We start from the raw sequence: 18,223 nt of genomic DNA, 5'->3' as shown, positions 1-18,223 counted from the left end.
TTAAAAGTAAACATTTGCTGTGGCTCTGAAATTAAGAGATATAATCACAGCTGTATTAAATTAATCCTGGGAAAAATGAGCATGTCTGGTTTCTTAATTTTAAATTAGAAGTGCCTATATTTATAATCATTTATATGAAAAATTTATTTCTGGACCAGCACTAGAAATTCATTACAATTATATTTGTAAGTTTAATCCTTTTATTTTCCACATAATTACATTTTAATGTTTAGTTATTAGTACTACGAAATCTATAAGAACCTTGAAAAAATTATATTAAACACAAATTGTATCAAATTCTGAAGTCAACTAAGCATGGCCCACATTCTTGTCTATACTTCTACTATAGAGTCGACTGCTTAAAATCCAATGCAAGATCATAGGTAAAATAAGTATTTATCATGTAAATATATGGCATCAAATACAAATAATTCTGGTTTTTAGTACCTTTGGTTAAAAGTTGATGCTTATTAGAAATTCTGGAAGATTTGTCCATGACAGCAGGTGAGCATTTTGACCTCTTGACATTATGGTTGGGCATACAAACCCAAAAAGTATCTGCAGGTACTGATGTGCAACACCTTTTCCCAGACAATCTAGCAGTTTGTTCCCACTTTAAAAGCTAATCTTTCCCCATGGTTATATTAATGCAGTTCAAAGTGATACTATTCTAACCATTTGACAAGAGTTAAAAGTACTGTCAAGCTCATTTTAATATAGGTTACTGTGGATACAGAATACCTACTTTACTACTCTAAAGTAGTATTGATTTTTTTTTCATTGTTTGTCATGAAGAATCTGTGTTGACCAGATGCTTGCTTTTTAAAATTCATAAAACAAGAGACAAATCTGAACAACATAATGTACTGTTTCTTAGTGGAATAACATATCAAAAGAGCCTGGTTACTTGGTACAGTGTGTTTCCAATTATGATCAACCATGACTTGTTTAAAAAATAAAAATAACGTTGATTTTTCATTTCATGGTTTAACTTGTTTTTCTCATCAAATGTGGAAACATTTTACTTTGGGTGGATATTATTTGTGAGCTTTGTGAACTTTCAGAGCATACTACTTCATGTTTTCCTGCAAAGTGTTGGTAAAGTGAATGTTTAAGCTCTGATTGAAACCTGTTCCTCTGAAAGTGGCTGTGCTCAGCTTTATTTGGTAAGAGTAGTCCTGCTAAGTGGAGCATGGGTTCTCTGGAATTGGTTCTGGAGAGCCATAGCTCAGCACATGAGCTGTTCTGTTATCTTTAGCAGGGTTACCTATGATGTTAAGTACAGTATTCATTGCATTGCTTAATGGGAGTTGGAGCCAGGTCAGGATTTGGCTCCCACTGTGCACTTCCCAGTAGTGTCCTGGGTAGCATTCAGGCAGCATCTGCATTTGGGTGCTTGGCCAAGTTTGTGACCTTATGATGAGCGTGGCTCCTGTGATGCCTCAGTAAGGAAGCCCTTGGAGGCTGCGGCTCAGACCCCGTCTGGTTTCTGTCAGTGCCTGCTCAGCACAGGTTTATTTCCATCAGGCCTGTGCTGTTCCTTCCCACCCTCTGCTCCACTTGCCTGCAGACACAGGCTGCTGTGGGCATGGGGATGGTGCTGCCAAGGCTCCAGGCTCCAACCTGTGTGGGTGCCTTTGACCCATCTCCTGCTGGGAGCCCAGCCACACAGTGCCTGGTGCTGCAGGAGCTTGAGTGATGGGAGGGCAGTGTAACCTGCTGATGGAGGCTGCACTGGCCCTTTCTGGGTGATACATCTCCAGGGTCATACATCTTCTCCCAGGTGTCTGCTGTACCAAAGGGACCTCTTGGTGAGTGGGGTTCAGTTCCTTGGGTTGTGCTGTCTGATGGCCTGGCCTGATGCCCGCAGATGTACATGTTGTTATCCTCCAGTTTGGTTGTATCAATAGGATTGCTCTTCCAGGAAAAGTTAGTTAGCAGAATCACAGCCTTAATGGATTTGGCAGATGACATGGGGAGGAGGAACAAAGGGATAAAGCCACTGAGTGATTTGCCTGGAGTCAGGGCAGAAGCCTGCAGCAGAGCTGGGGGTTCTGTGTCCAATGCCTGATGTGCTCTGGCAGTCACACTGCCACTGGAATAAATTTACTGATTATGAATAACCAGCAACGTGTTTTGCCACAAGCCACATGAATAACTGTTTCTGCCTGCGTGCTTGTTAGCAGATGAGAATTATTTTTAGAAATTAAATAAAAATTAGTTTTGCTGCTTACTGACTTTGAAAATTAATAGGGAGAGTAGATCTTTAATTGACTAACCATTGTATTCTCTTCACAGTGTATTTAGCAAGTCTATGTGTATATGGTAGTTTCATAGCAGTTTGTGTGTGTGTTTATTCTGTGATTTATTCTCTGAGAAGCACTGGTAGAATCAAATGACTTAGGTAGTTTTGGAAACTCGGCAGTGATCATGAAAGCTTTTCTTAATAAGCTCAAAACCAAGAGGAAACCTCAGTATTGACACAGTGCTGGACTTTGTATTTTGATTAGTGCATGCCCATGGGGAATGAAGCTACCAAAGAATATGTTTGTGTGCTGTAGGAATTTTGAGTTCTTTATGTATAAAGATGGTGTGTACTGCTGTGACTTGCTGTGTGAATGGAAGGTTGACCTGAGGCTTGAAATAAATAAAAGATAGTAATCACTGAGGTAAAAATAAACATGATGTTGATTTTTTTTTTTTTTTGTTTGGTTAGTTCTTTTATTTGTACTTTGGTATGGAACTTGCAATTTTTATTTTTTTTTCCAAGTAGGCTTTTTCTGAAGCTGGCATTGTTATTATATTGGTGAAGTGGTAACAGTAGTTATTTTTCCTTTATTGATTCAAAGCTTATTCAAAACATGATTCAAAGCTTATTGAAGTTGGTGGAAATAGTTTTATTATTGAAGACTATGTTTGGGGTGGTTTTTTTGAGTTATAGGTCATCATTATAGACTCATTGGATGATGTGTTTATTGCATCATAAGGTCTTAGGCTTGTGCCCACAGTCCTATCATCCACCTACAGAACCATGCCAGCTAAGTATGGAAGTGCTTTGAAGCATCAGCCCCTTCACCTCCTCCAGTTTATTTTTGCCTGGAGAGTGCCTGCTGTACTGTAAGAGCAGTATCAGATGTACTCAGTTGCTAATACTCTTCCCTCATGTCTGCCCTAGACCGGCATACTTCTGGAACCATACTTGCTTGTATCCTTTGCATTTTCCAGCAATTTCTGTATCTGAAGATGAGGATTTTTACTTTTTAAAAATATTTTATTTGGCTTTCCCTCTGATTCTTACTTTGGGGAATGTAAATTTAGTTGCTGTGTTGGTCTCCATTTGAAGGAGGAAAGCAATAACACAGAGTTAGCAGGTACCTTTGAGCACTCACTTGTTTGCCTACATGATGCGTCTGTGGTACTTCCCTGAACAAAAGTGGGAGCAAAGTGGTTTGTTAAGTGTTTCTTCCTCAAATGAGGAATTGCTGCTCTCATCTGAGAGCCATCCATCCTTGCCCCATGTTTTCCCATGCAGCCCTTCAGGATGGTGTTGGCAGATTTGGAGCTCCCCCCCAGACGCATCATAAGCCAGTTCTTGAAACACCCGTAGAGAACAAACAATGACAAATCATTTACTGAAGATTGAATGGATAGATTTGACTTAGTTTCTGATCAGAAAAGGGGCATCAAGTAGGTGGCAGTGGGTGGGGACAATGAGGCACTTTCCTTTTGGTCTTGGCAAGCTATTAATCATCTCAAGATGTGGCATGAAATAAAATCCCAAGCAATATCCTAAGTATTTGATCATATAGTGGCTCCAGTTAACTCCAGCAGGACTAATGCCTTGAATAAACCTTAGCTGTCAGAGATTCAAAGCAATTTAGCAAGTCTTATGTGTATGCCAAGATACATCAGCCTTTGTTTTTGGTGAACTTGAGGGAAAAGGCTTTGTATTGGTTTATCACAGCCTTATGTGGATTGAAACTTGCACTGGAGTGCTGGGCTTATTTTGATATCCATGTTTTGTATCTAATTTATTTTGGTTCTGTGGTCCCAAAGGAATTAAAATATATAGGAATACTGATTCCCTATATCAATACAGTCAAAACTATAGACTTTTCTAAGTAACAGTGTTTGTTCCCAAAATGTTCCTAATAGCTGGTTTTTAGAAAACCTCATGTAATACATCATCTAACTAAAATTTTCATTTAACTTGTGAACTTGGGGACAACATACAACAAAGAAAATTGCTATAACTATTAAATTTTGATTTTTAATGGACATGTTATCAAATCACTTTAATGCTGTGAGTTAATAAATAATAATGTTCCTTTATGGGGTAGGTACATGCTATCCATGAATTCTTTGCAGTGAAGAAGCACTTAAAAGAGTCAACTGCATTCTTTAAAATAGAATAGGTTTCATTGTAATCAGTTTCTGTTTTACTACATAATTCACCTTGACTGTTCAAAGCAGCTTTGTAGCCAGTAGTTGGGAGAAGCCTCTTTCCTTTTGCATGCCTATTCATTTTTTTACTTCTGGAATAATAGTTGTTTACTAAACCAAATAACTAAATTAAAAGAAGGTTCTTTCTATACTTTGCTTATGTTTTTAGTAGACTTCTTCCCTAAAGACAAGATAACTTGTTTTTTTCTAAAAGTTGTTTTTAATGTCTGGATGTAGAAAGCTTTTTGCAATATCCAGCTGACAAAAAGAGTGAAGCTTGTACCTATTTTCTCCAACCCCTTTGCCTTTCCACTGATGCAAAAAACTCTGATGGTCACAACTTGAGTGGGGGAGGATTTTGTGTCAGGTTTTCCAGCCCATTCTGTGTCCTGCAGTTTGCTGACCTGAAGAGCCTTAGCTGAAAGGTTCTTAAAAAAGGGAGTGATGTTGGGTTGGGGAATACTCCCTTTATTGCCTTTGCAATTCCTTATGGTGTATACAAATATTAAAACAATTATTGAACAGCTGCTTTTTTTTCAACATGAAAACCCATTCTGAATCATCTCTCTGTGTTGTCTGTATCATATCTATGAAGAAATTTTTGCAGTTTTGATTGACTTTCTTTCATTTTTCTTTTCAGAGTGAAGGAATTAGTTTTCTCATCATGACCTCAAACAACAGAGTACAACATTCAAAGAAGCTGCTCGGCATATACCTTTTTGTTTATTTGTTATTTTGGTTTCTGTTTTTGGGAACTGAAGCTGCTTAACGTTTACTTTTTATTGTTGTTAGTGTTGGCCCTAACAGTTGCATAATTGTTGTGGGCTAAACCGTACAACAAGTTTGGGAGGAAGGGAAGGCAACCTGCCTAACTCATTACCTGTCATGGCATCTGTGTTATCATTTTGCTGCTGTTTCGACAGAAGTTGGAGATGCTCTTCAAATCATAGGAACTTTTCTGCCGGCCTCTTTAACTAATGGCCAATGCCTTCATTTTCTTTTTCTTCAAAGACAAACTGTTTTTCTTCTCTGGCATATTAGGGGATTCTGTAACACCTGCTGAAGCAGCAAGATCTGGTATTTACTGGCATAATTTCAAGCCTACGACAGTACTACCTCAGTTCAAAGTAAAGCCGGATTTGCAGAGTTGGTGTGGACAGGAACTCCTTTATCTCTGTGCTGAGTCTCTCAAGAACGGTCGCCAGCCTTACTGAACTTGCAGCTTGTACAGCTGCTGCTGCTGCTGGGTTTTGAATCACTAGCCCCAGGGTTTACTTCTCAGTCAAAGCCTAAACAGGGCACTGAAAAGTCTAAAATGGGATGAAACTCTGTGAATCAGACTTGGACAGAGGATTCAGAGTAGTTAAAAAGTATAAAATGTGTAACTGAAGTAACATAAGTTAAAAACATCAACCTGTATTAGGGGCATCTCTGTACCTTTGACACACTTGTTTAATCCTCTCTATGTAGGTGTTTATGTAGGTACTTCAGATTGCAAAAGCCTTTTCTTCTATTTACAAGCTCACTTTTGTCAGCTAACTGTTCTTAGCTGCATTTCTTGTAACCAAAAATCCACATAAGCATGCTAGGAATGCAGGGATGATAATGGGTATCAGGCAGATTCAAGAGCTAATGTTAACACAGTATTATCTTGCCATCTATAGAGTCCTGATATTTGCCTTTTACCAAGAAAGCACCATTGTAGCTGCAGACACTACTGCAGGGAAGACGAACCATTGCAGTCACTTATCCTGAGTTCTTTTCAAGGCTAGCTGTGCATCACATTTCCAGTGGTCTGAAAATCTGAGTGGTGTGGCAGCAACTGTCACAAAAGTCACATCCAGCTGTTGCACCAGACTAGCAGAATGTCATGCCACCTTGTTTCTCCTTTGCTTGAAGTGTTTGTGTACATTTTAAGGGTACCCCACCAGTGCCTGCTCTGATAGACATGTAAGTATTACTAAGTTATGAGTTATGTGAGGCTCTTTCATTTTTTTTCTTTAATCATTGTGCTTAGTGGAACCTGTACTTCACTTTTGACAATGCATTATCTTCTTTTGAGATTTTATTTTTCTGAGGAAGAGTCAATGTCTTACAAATACAATGAACGGCAATGCAGTCTTCCTGCTTACATGCTGAATTTTTAGAACTGAGGATTGTATTACAAGACAAAGATGAATGTAAACTAATTCCTTCCCTACTCCATGGCACACTTTATTTTTCAGTGTAATTTTTGGGGTCTTAAATCACAGCAATGCTTAGGTTTATAAAATGTTAGATCTAAAATCAACTTAAATATCTGATCTGATTGAGTTTTTCTCTAATACTAATGCTGTAAATGGTTCTAAGACATTCTAAAATGCTGCTTGTTCAAGTCTGGAACTAAAAAATCCTGCATACCTTTGACATTTTTTGTCTGACCCCTCTCCACCCCCAACCAGCACTGAGTGTGGTACCTGCTGAATTCAGTGTTTTGAATGCCTCTATTTTCAGATATCCCTCTGAATCAATTAAGAAATCATGCCACTAAAACAAATGGCTAAACTGCATACAACAACCTAAAAAAAAAAAACAACTTGACAAAATAATAAAATATTCTCTATCCTGTATATTTCACAAAGGCATATGCAATACTTACATTCTTAATTTAGTTTACAGAATGGAACCAAAATGTATAAATGTTATGTTTGCTAAAACTTCACAATGTATATTGGGTCTTTGTACATTTTGCCTGACTTACCTTAAATTTAAAATATTTTTTGCTATATAACCTTAACAGTTATTAAGCAGTGTTTTCTTTTTGGGTACGTATTGTTTCTGGATATCAAGATGTTAAATATATTTCTTGCTATTGTGATATGACAAGAGACTTAACTTATCTTGCTGTGTCTTCCAATGTACACGCTGTATATAAGGATAAATGTGATGCTGCTGGAGACCAGAATAAATGGAACTAGAGTAGTGTATTGTATTTAGTCTGTATTGTTCATGGATGCTCTCCTTAATAGCCATATGCAATAAAATACATTATTTATGAAAGGAATAAAGTATTTGTGTGCCTATTTTCTCTAGGGGTGAAGTGGTTTTTTCTGGTTGTTTACATAAAATCAGTTTTTCCCTCTTTTGAATGAAAACATGCTTTCTGTAAATAAATCTTACTGCACTGCACATACTTGTTTTGCTTTTAATTCCTGAAACATCATGGAATCATCTTAAATCTTATTTAAGTATAAAACAATTGGTTTTATAGAAGTCAAGTTTATGTATTTGAGGAAATAACTAGGAGCAGAAATCATCTCAATTTTTAATTCCAGTTTTAAAAGTGAGTGGAAGATTGTGGGAGTCCTTCTGGCAGCCTATGTGGTGAGAACAGGCTTGCCCTATAGAAGTGTAGTCACCTCTGCTGGTACAAGGAGAGTGGGAAGTACTAGGAGAGTTTGGAGTTCCTCCTGCTGCTGGTTTGTGTGTAGGGAACCTGGGCTGCAGTCTGAGACACCACGGGGTCACTGCAGCCTGACTTGGTCAGTAGGAATGTCTTACACGTGACAGGAGACCCTTTTTCAGTGTTCTTGCACCCAGGAAAGTGATGGGTGTGGGTCAGGCACCTGACAGGGAATGTGGCAATGAGGGGCAGGGGACACCAATAGTAGCTTCATAAAAAGATTGATGTCTGTTATGCAGCAGTCTTGGTAAGAACTCCTTTGCTTAAGCTCAAGAGTGTTTCAGTGACATATCTTTGATCAGATGCAAGGCCTGCTGGTGCAAGGAGGGGACAGGATCTCACTGTGTTTCATGTTTAAACTCATTTGAGGTGAGGTCCTGCCTTGGGATATGTATGCTATATTATGTTATGTGTTTTATATTCTTCTGGCCACATCTGCCACTCAGGGGCTGGACTTTCATGGTTGCCTGGTGTTTTGGGGATGGTTCAGGGACCATACTTGTACACCTTGGCCTTTAAAGGGCAAAGCCTGGCTCACTGTGGTGAGTGCCTTACTCTGAAAGTGGCTTGAATGGAAAAGAGCAGTTCTCTTTCTTGCAGCAGTAGGAGCGTCCTGTGGCTGCTGGAGTGTCCAATAAAAGCCACAAAGTGCAGAAATAAATGTAAATGCTCCCCAAGAGAGAACGTTCAGTTCCTTCTCTTGTATGTCCTGACCTTCTTGTCTGTAGGCTTTCCTAGGGGAGGGAAAATGGGACACTCTGCGTTTCATGGTGCCTACATTCTTGGCAAGAAAAAGCAATTGTTTCAGTCTTTGATATTGCTCTGGAGAAATACAGCTACCCAAAAGAACTTCCTCATTTTTCTGCCGTCAACAGGGTATGAGAGTGGTACCTTACAATATACATAGGAGTACAATGTCTTTGATGCAACATCTGGAAATCCAGTATTAGATTCTCTGGAAGGTACAATTTCTGATAAGCAGAAAATAAACCTTTGAATATTTGTTTCCTTAGTTTAATGTGTGTAGGATGCTTTGAAACAGAACAAGATGTGACTGTACTTCTCCAGGATAAGGGGTCGATGGCTTCCAGCCTCCTTGAGAACCTGCATTTACTCTTTGTAGTACATGGTTCAGACAAGGGTTGATACATGTCCAGGTGTCATCCCAGCTTGCTTTCCATTCTCAAACACCATGGGAATACAAAAGGGGTTTAGGTCCTTGCTGCATTCATTCTAAAGTAATCTCTGAGTGTTCTGGGGTTTGCTTTTGGGAGAGCCATTGCTGAATAGCATAAAGGAAACAAATTTGGCTGGAGGTGCAAGCATTAATGCTCTGTGGGAGGCAAATAACTGACCAAATCTTTTAGTATATTACTACAGCTTCAGTCTTTCCCAGATGGCTTTTCCACTTTGAGAAACTTCAGCTTCAGCCAGCTCTTGCAGAGATTAAAAAAGTAATGGGGATAGAAGATATCATCATTCATTTTTGAAAAGATAGATGCCAGTTTGGACTTTTTTTAAAAATTTTTTTTAAAGTTTATCATTGTAATGCATCCTATCTATTTATCAGACTAAACATATGTTTTATAATGTTCAGTGTAGGGATGGGGAAACCATGGCCTGTGGGATGAATGTGGCACATAACATTGCTTCACATGAGCTATGGCCTAATTTTTTTTCATTTTATTAGGCAACATAGTGTCATGTGTTGAATAAATGGCTGTCAAAGGTTTTTGAAAAGTCCACTTGACCTTCAGTATTTCTTCACGGGGCCTCCTTGTATTCACTCTTTTCATGTTCTCTTTCCCCCTTTGTTAAAAGTGAGTAATAAATACAATTGTAAAACTGCATTAGTAAGTGTCAATGTAGAAGGTGCCTCTAGAAGGTGAGGAGCACTAGGGCTAAAATACAAGCTCTTGCATAAGAAGAGGATGTAAACATCAGGCTATGTTTACATGTCTCAAATGGAGGAGGCAAAAGGTGGAATTAGACACACCTTGAAACATCCATTAATATGAATTCAAGGAGGGACTAGATAAAGGAACAGGATTTCCTTAGTTGGAAACATGCTTTCTGCAGATGGACCAGTTCAATTTACCTCCCACATTTGACAGCAGTTAAGCACTACTATATTATTCTGCCTCAACCTTTAAAACTTCTGCTACTGCTAATTAAAGTAGCTTTCCTTCTCATTAAATAATGATCCTCTCTGAAAATGTGGGTGTACAGAACAATTCATTCATTGGTGTGAATAAGCTATGTTGCAGAGCTGAACATCCAGGCCTACTGTTCTACCTCAGACAAACTTCAACACAGAAATTTTACTCAGGGAAAAGGGTCCAGACCTTGTAATATGACTTAGATTTCTCCTCACAGAAAGTGAACTGAAGTGTGTGTGTAGTTCAAAATAGATCAATTGATGAAACTTACAAGGGATGAACTGACTACATCTCCAGTAGAATATTATTGTGTAAAAGTCTGACCTTAAAAGTGTAGAGTTAATATATTCTCTTATGCTCCTAATTACTTTTAAAAGATTCCTTTCACCAAGGCATAATGGCTTTTTGAACAAGTACACTAAATGACCGTGAAAAGGTGTTCTGGTACCCCCTATAAGGTCTCTGAGGCATAGTCTAATTATCTGATGCAACAATATATTACAACTGTATTTGACAGAGCAGTTACTCCTGGGGGAAAAAATAATTTCTGTATCAGTGGCCCTTTACTGGCAATTTAGCTGATTTAGATGCAGATGTTGAAGAGAGAGGACCATCCTGCAAAAGGACAAGAAAGGGCAGGGACAGGGGATGTGTTATGCCTTTACTTGAGCTGTGTGATAAACATAGGTAAAGGTGTCATGGTTCATGTACATGAGTATAGACTTGAACAAGCTACCTAGATGAAGGAGAAATAAGGAATACAAGGCAATTATGTTGCCATATCTATTATTTCATTTAATCCAGTCCAGAGGTAACTACGAGGTATTTACCCCTTCCCTATGGAGCAGTGATTGCCTTAAATTATCTCACACTTGGTGTTGTGACGACACAGACACTGGGGAGTAAGTTCACACTGGTCAGCTACAACGTGACCACCAGCTGCCCTTTTACTGCTGCCAATTTGTAGTTTAAATATCACAAGCTGTTGCACTAAGATAAACTCTGGAGCCCTGGTCCCAGTGGCCACTGATTAGGAATATGCCACCACTGCATTCATGGTGATTTACTGCAGCTGTAGCTCTAATTCAGAGTCATTTGGGAGGTTGTTTATATATTTCTGACACTTTTTTTTAAACCTTATGCCCTCTATAGGCTGTTCTGCATTGTGATTCAAGATTGCCTTTGAGCAGTACTTCAGGAAATGTAATTATAGTCAGTTATTTGTCATGTCTATCAAGCTGTTCCATGTAAATATCTTAATTCGTAAGTGGGATACATGAAAGATATTTTCTCTCCTAGAAGGCCAAACCTCACAATGGCTGCCCATTTTCTCAAGGCTAAACTGCTTTTAAGTGACTTTTTTTTTAAATTCTGGTACAATTTGTCAATGGAAGCAGAGTGGAATTTTCACAACTAGTCTATACCTTTAGCCAATGAATCAATAAAGCAACCAAGTATTTATTTCAGCTGCAGATAAATGAATGTTCCTCTAAAGGTTTCGTAAAAGTAAAGGTTAAATTTTAATCTTATTTATCTAAGAACAAATATTAAAGTGTTTCTACTTTGGGTAGAGTCTTTTCTTAGTAACAAACTTGACAGAAGAGGAGTAATGTTTTCCTTCTTTGCCTGTGATGCATCATGTTTAATATCCCAGTGCTGGGTTCTGTGTTATTTTAGTCAAATAATGGTTTTACTATTTCACAGGAAGGACTTTCACTGTATAAACATTGAATTTTTTTACTGACTCTGCCTGTATATCTCAGATGGTAACAGTCCCCAGGATTTTTCTGTTCTAATGGAATAAAAACCAAAGGAAATTTCTAATTTGGCAGCTGTAGTCCATTGCCTTCAAAACCAGAGAAGAGGCACCACAAAAACAAATCAAGACAGCATAATTTCCATTTTGAAAACTTGCTCTTTTGTTTTTGGACAATCACACTTACATGATGTACCTGGAGTGCACCATTGCCAGGTTATTTCCATGATGTTTGCTCTTCATTTACAGGCATGCAGATCAGGGGAAACATCCAGGGGCCATGGACAGAAGAACCTCATTTATGCTTGGACTTATCTTTATGCTTTCCAGCCATTGAACTTCCTGTCCTGTGACAAATTATACGTTCAGAAACTCTGTTGTTCTACACTGTGATTGCCCTTGATTTGATATATAAAACAGAATATACCATCTCAGTTTGAGGTGCACCATCACTCTGTGTGTGAAGTTCTCCTTCACTGTTCAGAAGAATGCTCTGGTTCTCCTCTTATGCAGCAGCAGCACAAGAATATCAACAGATACTCTTGACAAGGGCCTAATTATACTTGTTACTGCTCAAGAAATCTCATGCTTTGTGTGTGTTCCAATAGAGTTTGTCAGATTTCGGTGTATTTGGAGGACATTGTTGGTTGGTTGGTTGCTTGCTTGTCCTGTTTTGCTAATGAGTGGGTGACTATTTTACTTGTCCTCAAGCACAGAGGATCTACAGGGTGATATCTCTGAATGTTCCCTGAATGATAATTCAAATGACCCTGCAAATTTTGTCAGCCACCAAACTTCATCTTCCCGACTCAGAGCCTGAACCATGGTCTGTGCCCATCTCTTTGTGTGTCTGTAAATCATCACATTGATCAGTGGGACTGAGATGTAGCAAAGGCAAGAGCTCTGCAAAGCTCTTTTTGAACCCGTCTCACTACATTAATCTGCAAGGAGGCTTTGGAATGTGTCTGACAAGCAAAAGAAGAGTGGGACCTTTTGTATCTCCTTTAGCATTTCAGGTTTTTCAGGAGCTTTACAAGAGAAGAAATAACCCCTCCAGCTAAGTACAGAGTTCATCATGAAACAGGAAACCTCCATGGTGGTGGGTATGGAAGCAGGGTAATAATGAATGCACCTTCCCCTTAGGGTGAGTTGTGGATGGATGCATCACCTGCCTGCTCCTGCTGCTCCCGCTCCAACCAACACCGCCTGGGAATGCCCCAAAACATCAAACTCAGCCTCGCCGTTGTGCTCTCCCAGTGAGAGGGCAGGAGTGGGACCCTCCAGGTATTCTATCCCCTTCCCCAAAGGGAGGTAGTCTGGGCAGGCCCCTCGGCCTCCCATCACAGTGTGTGCGGCACAGGCACTGTTGGCATTGCACTGCACCACTGACAGAGCCTGGCCACCACTCTAATTGTACTGCCCCACTGACAGGGCCTGGCCACTGCTGGCATTGTGCTGCCCCACTGACAGAGCCTGGTCCCCGCTCGCATTGTCCCTGCCCCACTGACAGGGCCTGGCCACTGCTCTCATTGTGCTGCCCCAATGACAGAGCTTTATCAGCTGCTCGGCTGCTCGCAGGCATCCCCCACCGATTTCCATGCCCGCCTCCTTGGCGAGAAGCCAGCATTTTGTTTACCTCTTAAAAGAAGATTCATTAATGTGTTTTTCCTGTTCAAATGTATTTGTGTGTCGTTTACCCTACACAGACAATTTTGCTTTTCTAATACTGTTTATATTTTCTCTTGGCTGGGGAATATGGGAGGTTTGTTTTAATCATTAATATATTGGTGAGCTAAGTAATTATTTGCAAAATGAACCATTTGTGGTTAAAGGGGGTTTTCTGTTTTGTTTTTTTTTTTTAATTTAATTTTTAGGTTTATGAACCATGTTTGGCTAGCAGTTATTTTTATGCAGCCCCACTGAAGTCAATACAATTCCTTAGTTAAAACTGAGCATCATACTCAGCCTGCTGTAGTTTTCTCTCAAGCCTTGTAGTAAGGGTGTGTTTATGTGACATATCCAGGATTGCCAGCACCAGTGGCCCTGCAAAAGGACTAGATGCAATCTGAATGTTAGCAAATGAAGCCACATAGTTCTAAACTGCCAGGATAAGATAACCTGACAAATTTAAAGAAGCAATGCTCAAGATATTGATCTGCATTAATATTACACTACTGCCAAAAGAGGTGATGCTATTTTAGTAGAGAAATCAGATTCAGGGTTTTTGATTCAGGGTTTTTGTCAGTGTAGACAAGCGCATCAAACAAAGTGGTGAGAAAGCAGTAATTTCACAACTTTCACTGCACAATGTATTCTACAGAGTGTGTTGCGTTTTTTTCTTTTGCATTTTTAAATGATAAGACAAAAATGAAATTAGTGGAATCCCTTCCCTTCTTGCTGCATGCATTAAATGATTTTTCAAGGTTTCCGTGGTCACTTTGTGTATTCTTGATGGGTTGTGAAATGAGAAGATGCTAAAGAATGACTCTGCTCCCTTCACTCTGCTTTTAGGGGAGGGAGCAGTGCCTGGGGCAGTGAGACAGGTAGGGAGCAGTAACCTTTGGCTGCCTGGGCTCTGAGAGCCCACCACATAGAAGGGAATCAGGGAGGCCAGATGTCCAACATATTGCAGGGGTTTACAATGGTCCTCATGTGATTATTTAAGCATAGGAGTTCATACAAAGCAAGAATCGTAGCACAAGCTTTTCCATTCCTCTCTCTTGGAGCTTAATTAAGTTTGTCCTACAAACTGTCATTTTGGGATGAAATTATTTTAATCATTTAATCAAATGAATTCAAGGTCAGATTGAGAGAAGGAACTAATGAATACATTCTGAAAGAAAGACACTTTCTGTTCAGTGCCACTCTGCCAGGGAATAGCTGAGATCAATTTCCTCTTCCTATAAAGACATAGCACCGAGGCTTAAAAGATTTATGTTAAAAAAAAATAAATCTCCTCCTTTCAGGATGGAAAAAATGTGATTGATTGGCTCCCTTGGAGAAAGGAAGTCCTTGTCTAATTAACACTCCCATTTGCTTTTTTTTTTAAGCTAAAGTATTAAGTGATCATGTGTAATGATCTTTTGTTCCATATTCTGTTTCCAATTCTGCTAGACCAGTGAATCAGGGTCAGCAATGCAACATTTTCCACTGGCCTTATGACCACAGCAAGGAGGATTTTGAAAGCCAGCTTCCACATTCACTCCTCAAAAGAGAGACGTTCCAAAAAACAGTAAGATCTCTGTCATCATGAATACCTATGTTTCAAGTTTAAAAACCTGTTTCCTTGGTAACTAGACTTGTTAGGCTGGTCTGCTCATACCATACATGCAGAGGCCACCACATACCATAAAAAGCTTATTGAGCCATTTAGCAAAAACATGTAATGCATCAGAATTTTGTACTAATTTTAAAGAATTCCTGAGACAAAAGAAAAAATGTCTCTTCTGCTTGTCTTGTGATGCTGGAGGACATCATGGCAGAGGATGGCAACAGTGGCTTTCACAAAGTCATTCCTCTCTGGACTCATCTCTCCATCAAAATTCCTTCCTGGATTCCTCCCAAGCATGGTCAGCTGTGACACCCATTATTTGTATTTTTTCTGTTTGTGAATGCTGCTGTTATTGAAGACATTTTAGACTTGGCTGTTGGGGGCATATCTCTGTGCTGTCGTCACATAGCTGTGTGATGGGCATTAACTTGGATATCCCTGACTGGCAATTTGACTCCCCACACCCAGACAATGTACATTCATAGCATCTTGGTTGCCTGCCATTTAGCCCATCTGTTGGATTGACTCTTTGCCCATTTAAAAGTCAGTCAGACAGGGGTGTAGGTGCCAAGAAATGTGAATTGAGAAGAGGAGTCTGCATAACGCTGCTGGCAGAGCATCTTCAGTAAGAGCCTCCTCCTTTGTGGCAGCCATCACTGCCAGATGCCTCCCTACAGTGGGTTACAACTGCTGACATTTACGTACCCAGAAAAGGATACAGGAGCAGAGAAAAAGAGGGAAGAGTTTCCAGGCTAGCCTTGGCAACTTGCAAGGCAAGCTGTGCTCTTGCAGGTACTCGGTTCACAGCACAAGTAAGAGACGTGTGGAGATTGCAGGGTATTAAAAAGTTACTCAGTAGGAAGGGGAGCACATTTTTAGTGTGCTAAGGTGAACCTGAGGTAGCCCATTACACTTAAGGACAGAGCCAATGACCCAGCAGAGGTAGCTGCAGGAACCCAGTAAAGGTATTTCTCCTCCTCTTCTGTGTAGGAGACCTGTATGAGAGTGCTATCCCTGCCTGGGGAGTGTTTCTGAATGTGGAGCAGATCCAGCCATGCCTTAAGGTCATCTCTCTCTTAGCCACAATTGGATTGTGTAGGGAATTAACTCATCTGTGTCTAAAATTCATAACCCAAATCTGGAGTGTCAGGAAAAGACATCTCCTCCTGATGTCTTTTGCCCAATGTCTAATCACAAGCAGAGAACCCCAATTTCTGCAAGCCTGAGCTAATGTGCTGAGGAAGCAGCCCACCAAAAGGGATGTCTGATGCTGTGCTCCACTTTCCCTGATGTCAGCAAGTAACACTGAGGAATCTGGTGTTCAACATGTCATCTCTGAGCCAAGAATTAGGGACCACTGCCTGAGGGGACAGGAAGCAGATTTAGTGTGCCTACTTGTCAGTTAATAGTCAGCCTTATGTTGTACAGCAACAACTCTACTTGCTCATTACAAGGAAGATAACAACCAGTTAGAATAAAGGAAAAATTCCAAGCAAGAGTTACAATTCTCCCCCCATACCCTATTTACATCACTTTTAGGCAGCTTGCTGCAATTCTAAACACACGTGGTATCAAGTAGAACCAAAATTATTAGGTGCTGATGCATGTGTAGGTTTTGCAACACCAGTCAGCTGTTCTGTGGTGTGCTAGCCATGTGACCCACCTTCCATGCCTCTTTCCCCATGCTTTTCCCCTCTGATCTTACACTCCTGATCTTGATGATGTAGCCTGCACAGTCCTCTGCCTGCAGGGTGTAGATACATGATGGGGAAGTGAGGGCTCTTGCTTGTCCCCAGCCATGTCACTGATCCATATTCCAGGAGAATGTTGTGTGGGGATGAGTTTGGAAAAGGACCAGGGCTTTGGGGATGCAGGGACTGATGGGGATAAGGTAAGCCATGTTTCCAGAAAAAGGAGAAAAGCAGAAAGCCAGGTTGGAAGGGAGGAGTTCAGTAAGCCATGGGATGAGAGAAAAAAAGAGAAAAGAGGAAGAGACAGGAAGAAGAGAAGGTGCTGGAGGTGCAGGTCTCCTGGTGCTGCTTTCCTGTGTTTATTCCAGAGTGCTCTGCTGGGAAAGTCCCATTGCCTGGAAAACAGAGGTGTTAAATATTTAATGCAAGGTGCTGCACCTGGGTTTGGGCAATCACAGGCATGAGCACAGACTGGGAGAAGTCATTGAAAACATGTGAAAGAAGAAGTTGGGGGTTCACTTAGATGAAAAGCTGGCAGTGAACCTAAAATGTGCTCTCAGAGCCCAGAAAGCCAATTGTGTCCTGGGCTGCACTCAAAGCAGCATGGCCAGTGGGTTCAGGAAGGTCATTCACATGGCAATCTCTAAATCCAAGCAGTCCAATCTAGGTAGTTTCTTGTCAATAGATCAATCCATCCTGGGGAAAGAAAAAAGCACAGAAGAACGATCTGCATCACATAGGAAAGATTTAATATTCGGTCTGACTGGTACTAGGAAATATGAAAGTTGTAAGAACTGATAAAAAAGTAAAATACCCTCCTAGTATTAAAGTGCTGCAGCCCAGTAATAGTTCCAGTCAACGAAAGCAGCCTTTTAAAATAGCACAGCCTAATTCCTCACTCTTCTTCCATGTACTCTACAGGTAGTCTTGCCAGCAGACTGCTGCTTTTTGGTCCCAGAAAAATATTGGGTTTTTTTCCCCTTATTAAAAACTATTCAGAACTCAGCTGAGAAAAACACACATTATTTATTTAAACTGTTTGTTAAAACCAGATTAATTCTTTTGGCATTTATTTTTCCCTAGGTCTTTTTCAGCCAGAGATTGTGAGTGTCCTAACCTAGGTCCCTTTCCCATTTTGGATCATGTGTTGTTATCCAGTGTTTGTAAAATGCATCCTTTTGAGTTCTAGTGGATATCTAATGGATACTCAACATTAGTTGAACCCATTTATAAACCTGTGTAATATATGTATGCTGCATGTTCTGTATATTTTCTTTGTGTAAGCTTTATGCCTTCACTTTTATAAATATCCTGTATAAGTAACAGCCTCTTAACACTTTTACAGCACATTGCTGTGGAGGTACTTCCAAAACAGGTCAGTGAATTTGGAGGCTACAGCAAGAAGGAATGGAATGACTCGGGTGCCACAGTCATTCCCAGCCAAGTCAAACTAGCAGACAG

At 40.1% G+C, this 18,223-nt stretch overlaps 1 protein-coding gene across 1 annotated transcript in view; it reads left to right on the top strand.

The window, feature by feature from the left end:
* The window catches only part of IRS2 (insulin receptor substrate 2), a 28,712-nt gene extending 21,208 nt beyond the window's left edge, over nt 1-7,504 (top strand). The window contains exon 2 of the mRNA XM_064708963.1: nt 5,084-7,504. Within this exon, the coding sequence (XP_064565033.1) occupies nt 5,084-5,088 (5 nt within the window). The 3' untranslated portion in view covers nt 5,089-7,504. The remainder of the gene's footprint in view (nt 1-5,083) is intronic.
* The last annotated feature ends 10,719 nt before the right edge of the window (nt 7,505-18,223 follow it).

The sequence above is a fragment of the Zonotrichia leucophrys genome, chromosome 1, assembly GCF_028769735.1.
Source record: "Zonotrichia leucophrys gambelii isolate GWCS_2022_RI chromosome 1, RI_Zleu_2.0, whole genome shotgun sequence".
NCBI lineage: Eukaryota > Metazoa > Chordata > Aves > Passeriformes > Passerellidae > Zonotrichia > Zonotrichia leucophrys.
Note: the sequence above shows the minus strand (reverse complement) of the source record. Positions and strands in the feature narration are given on the sequence as shown.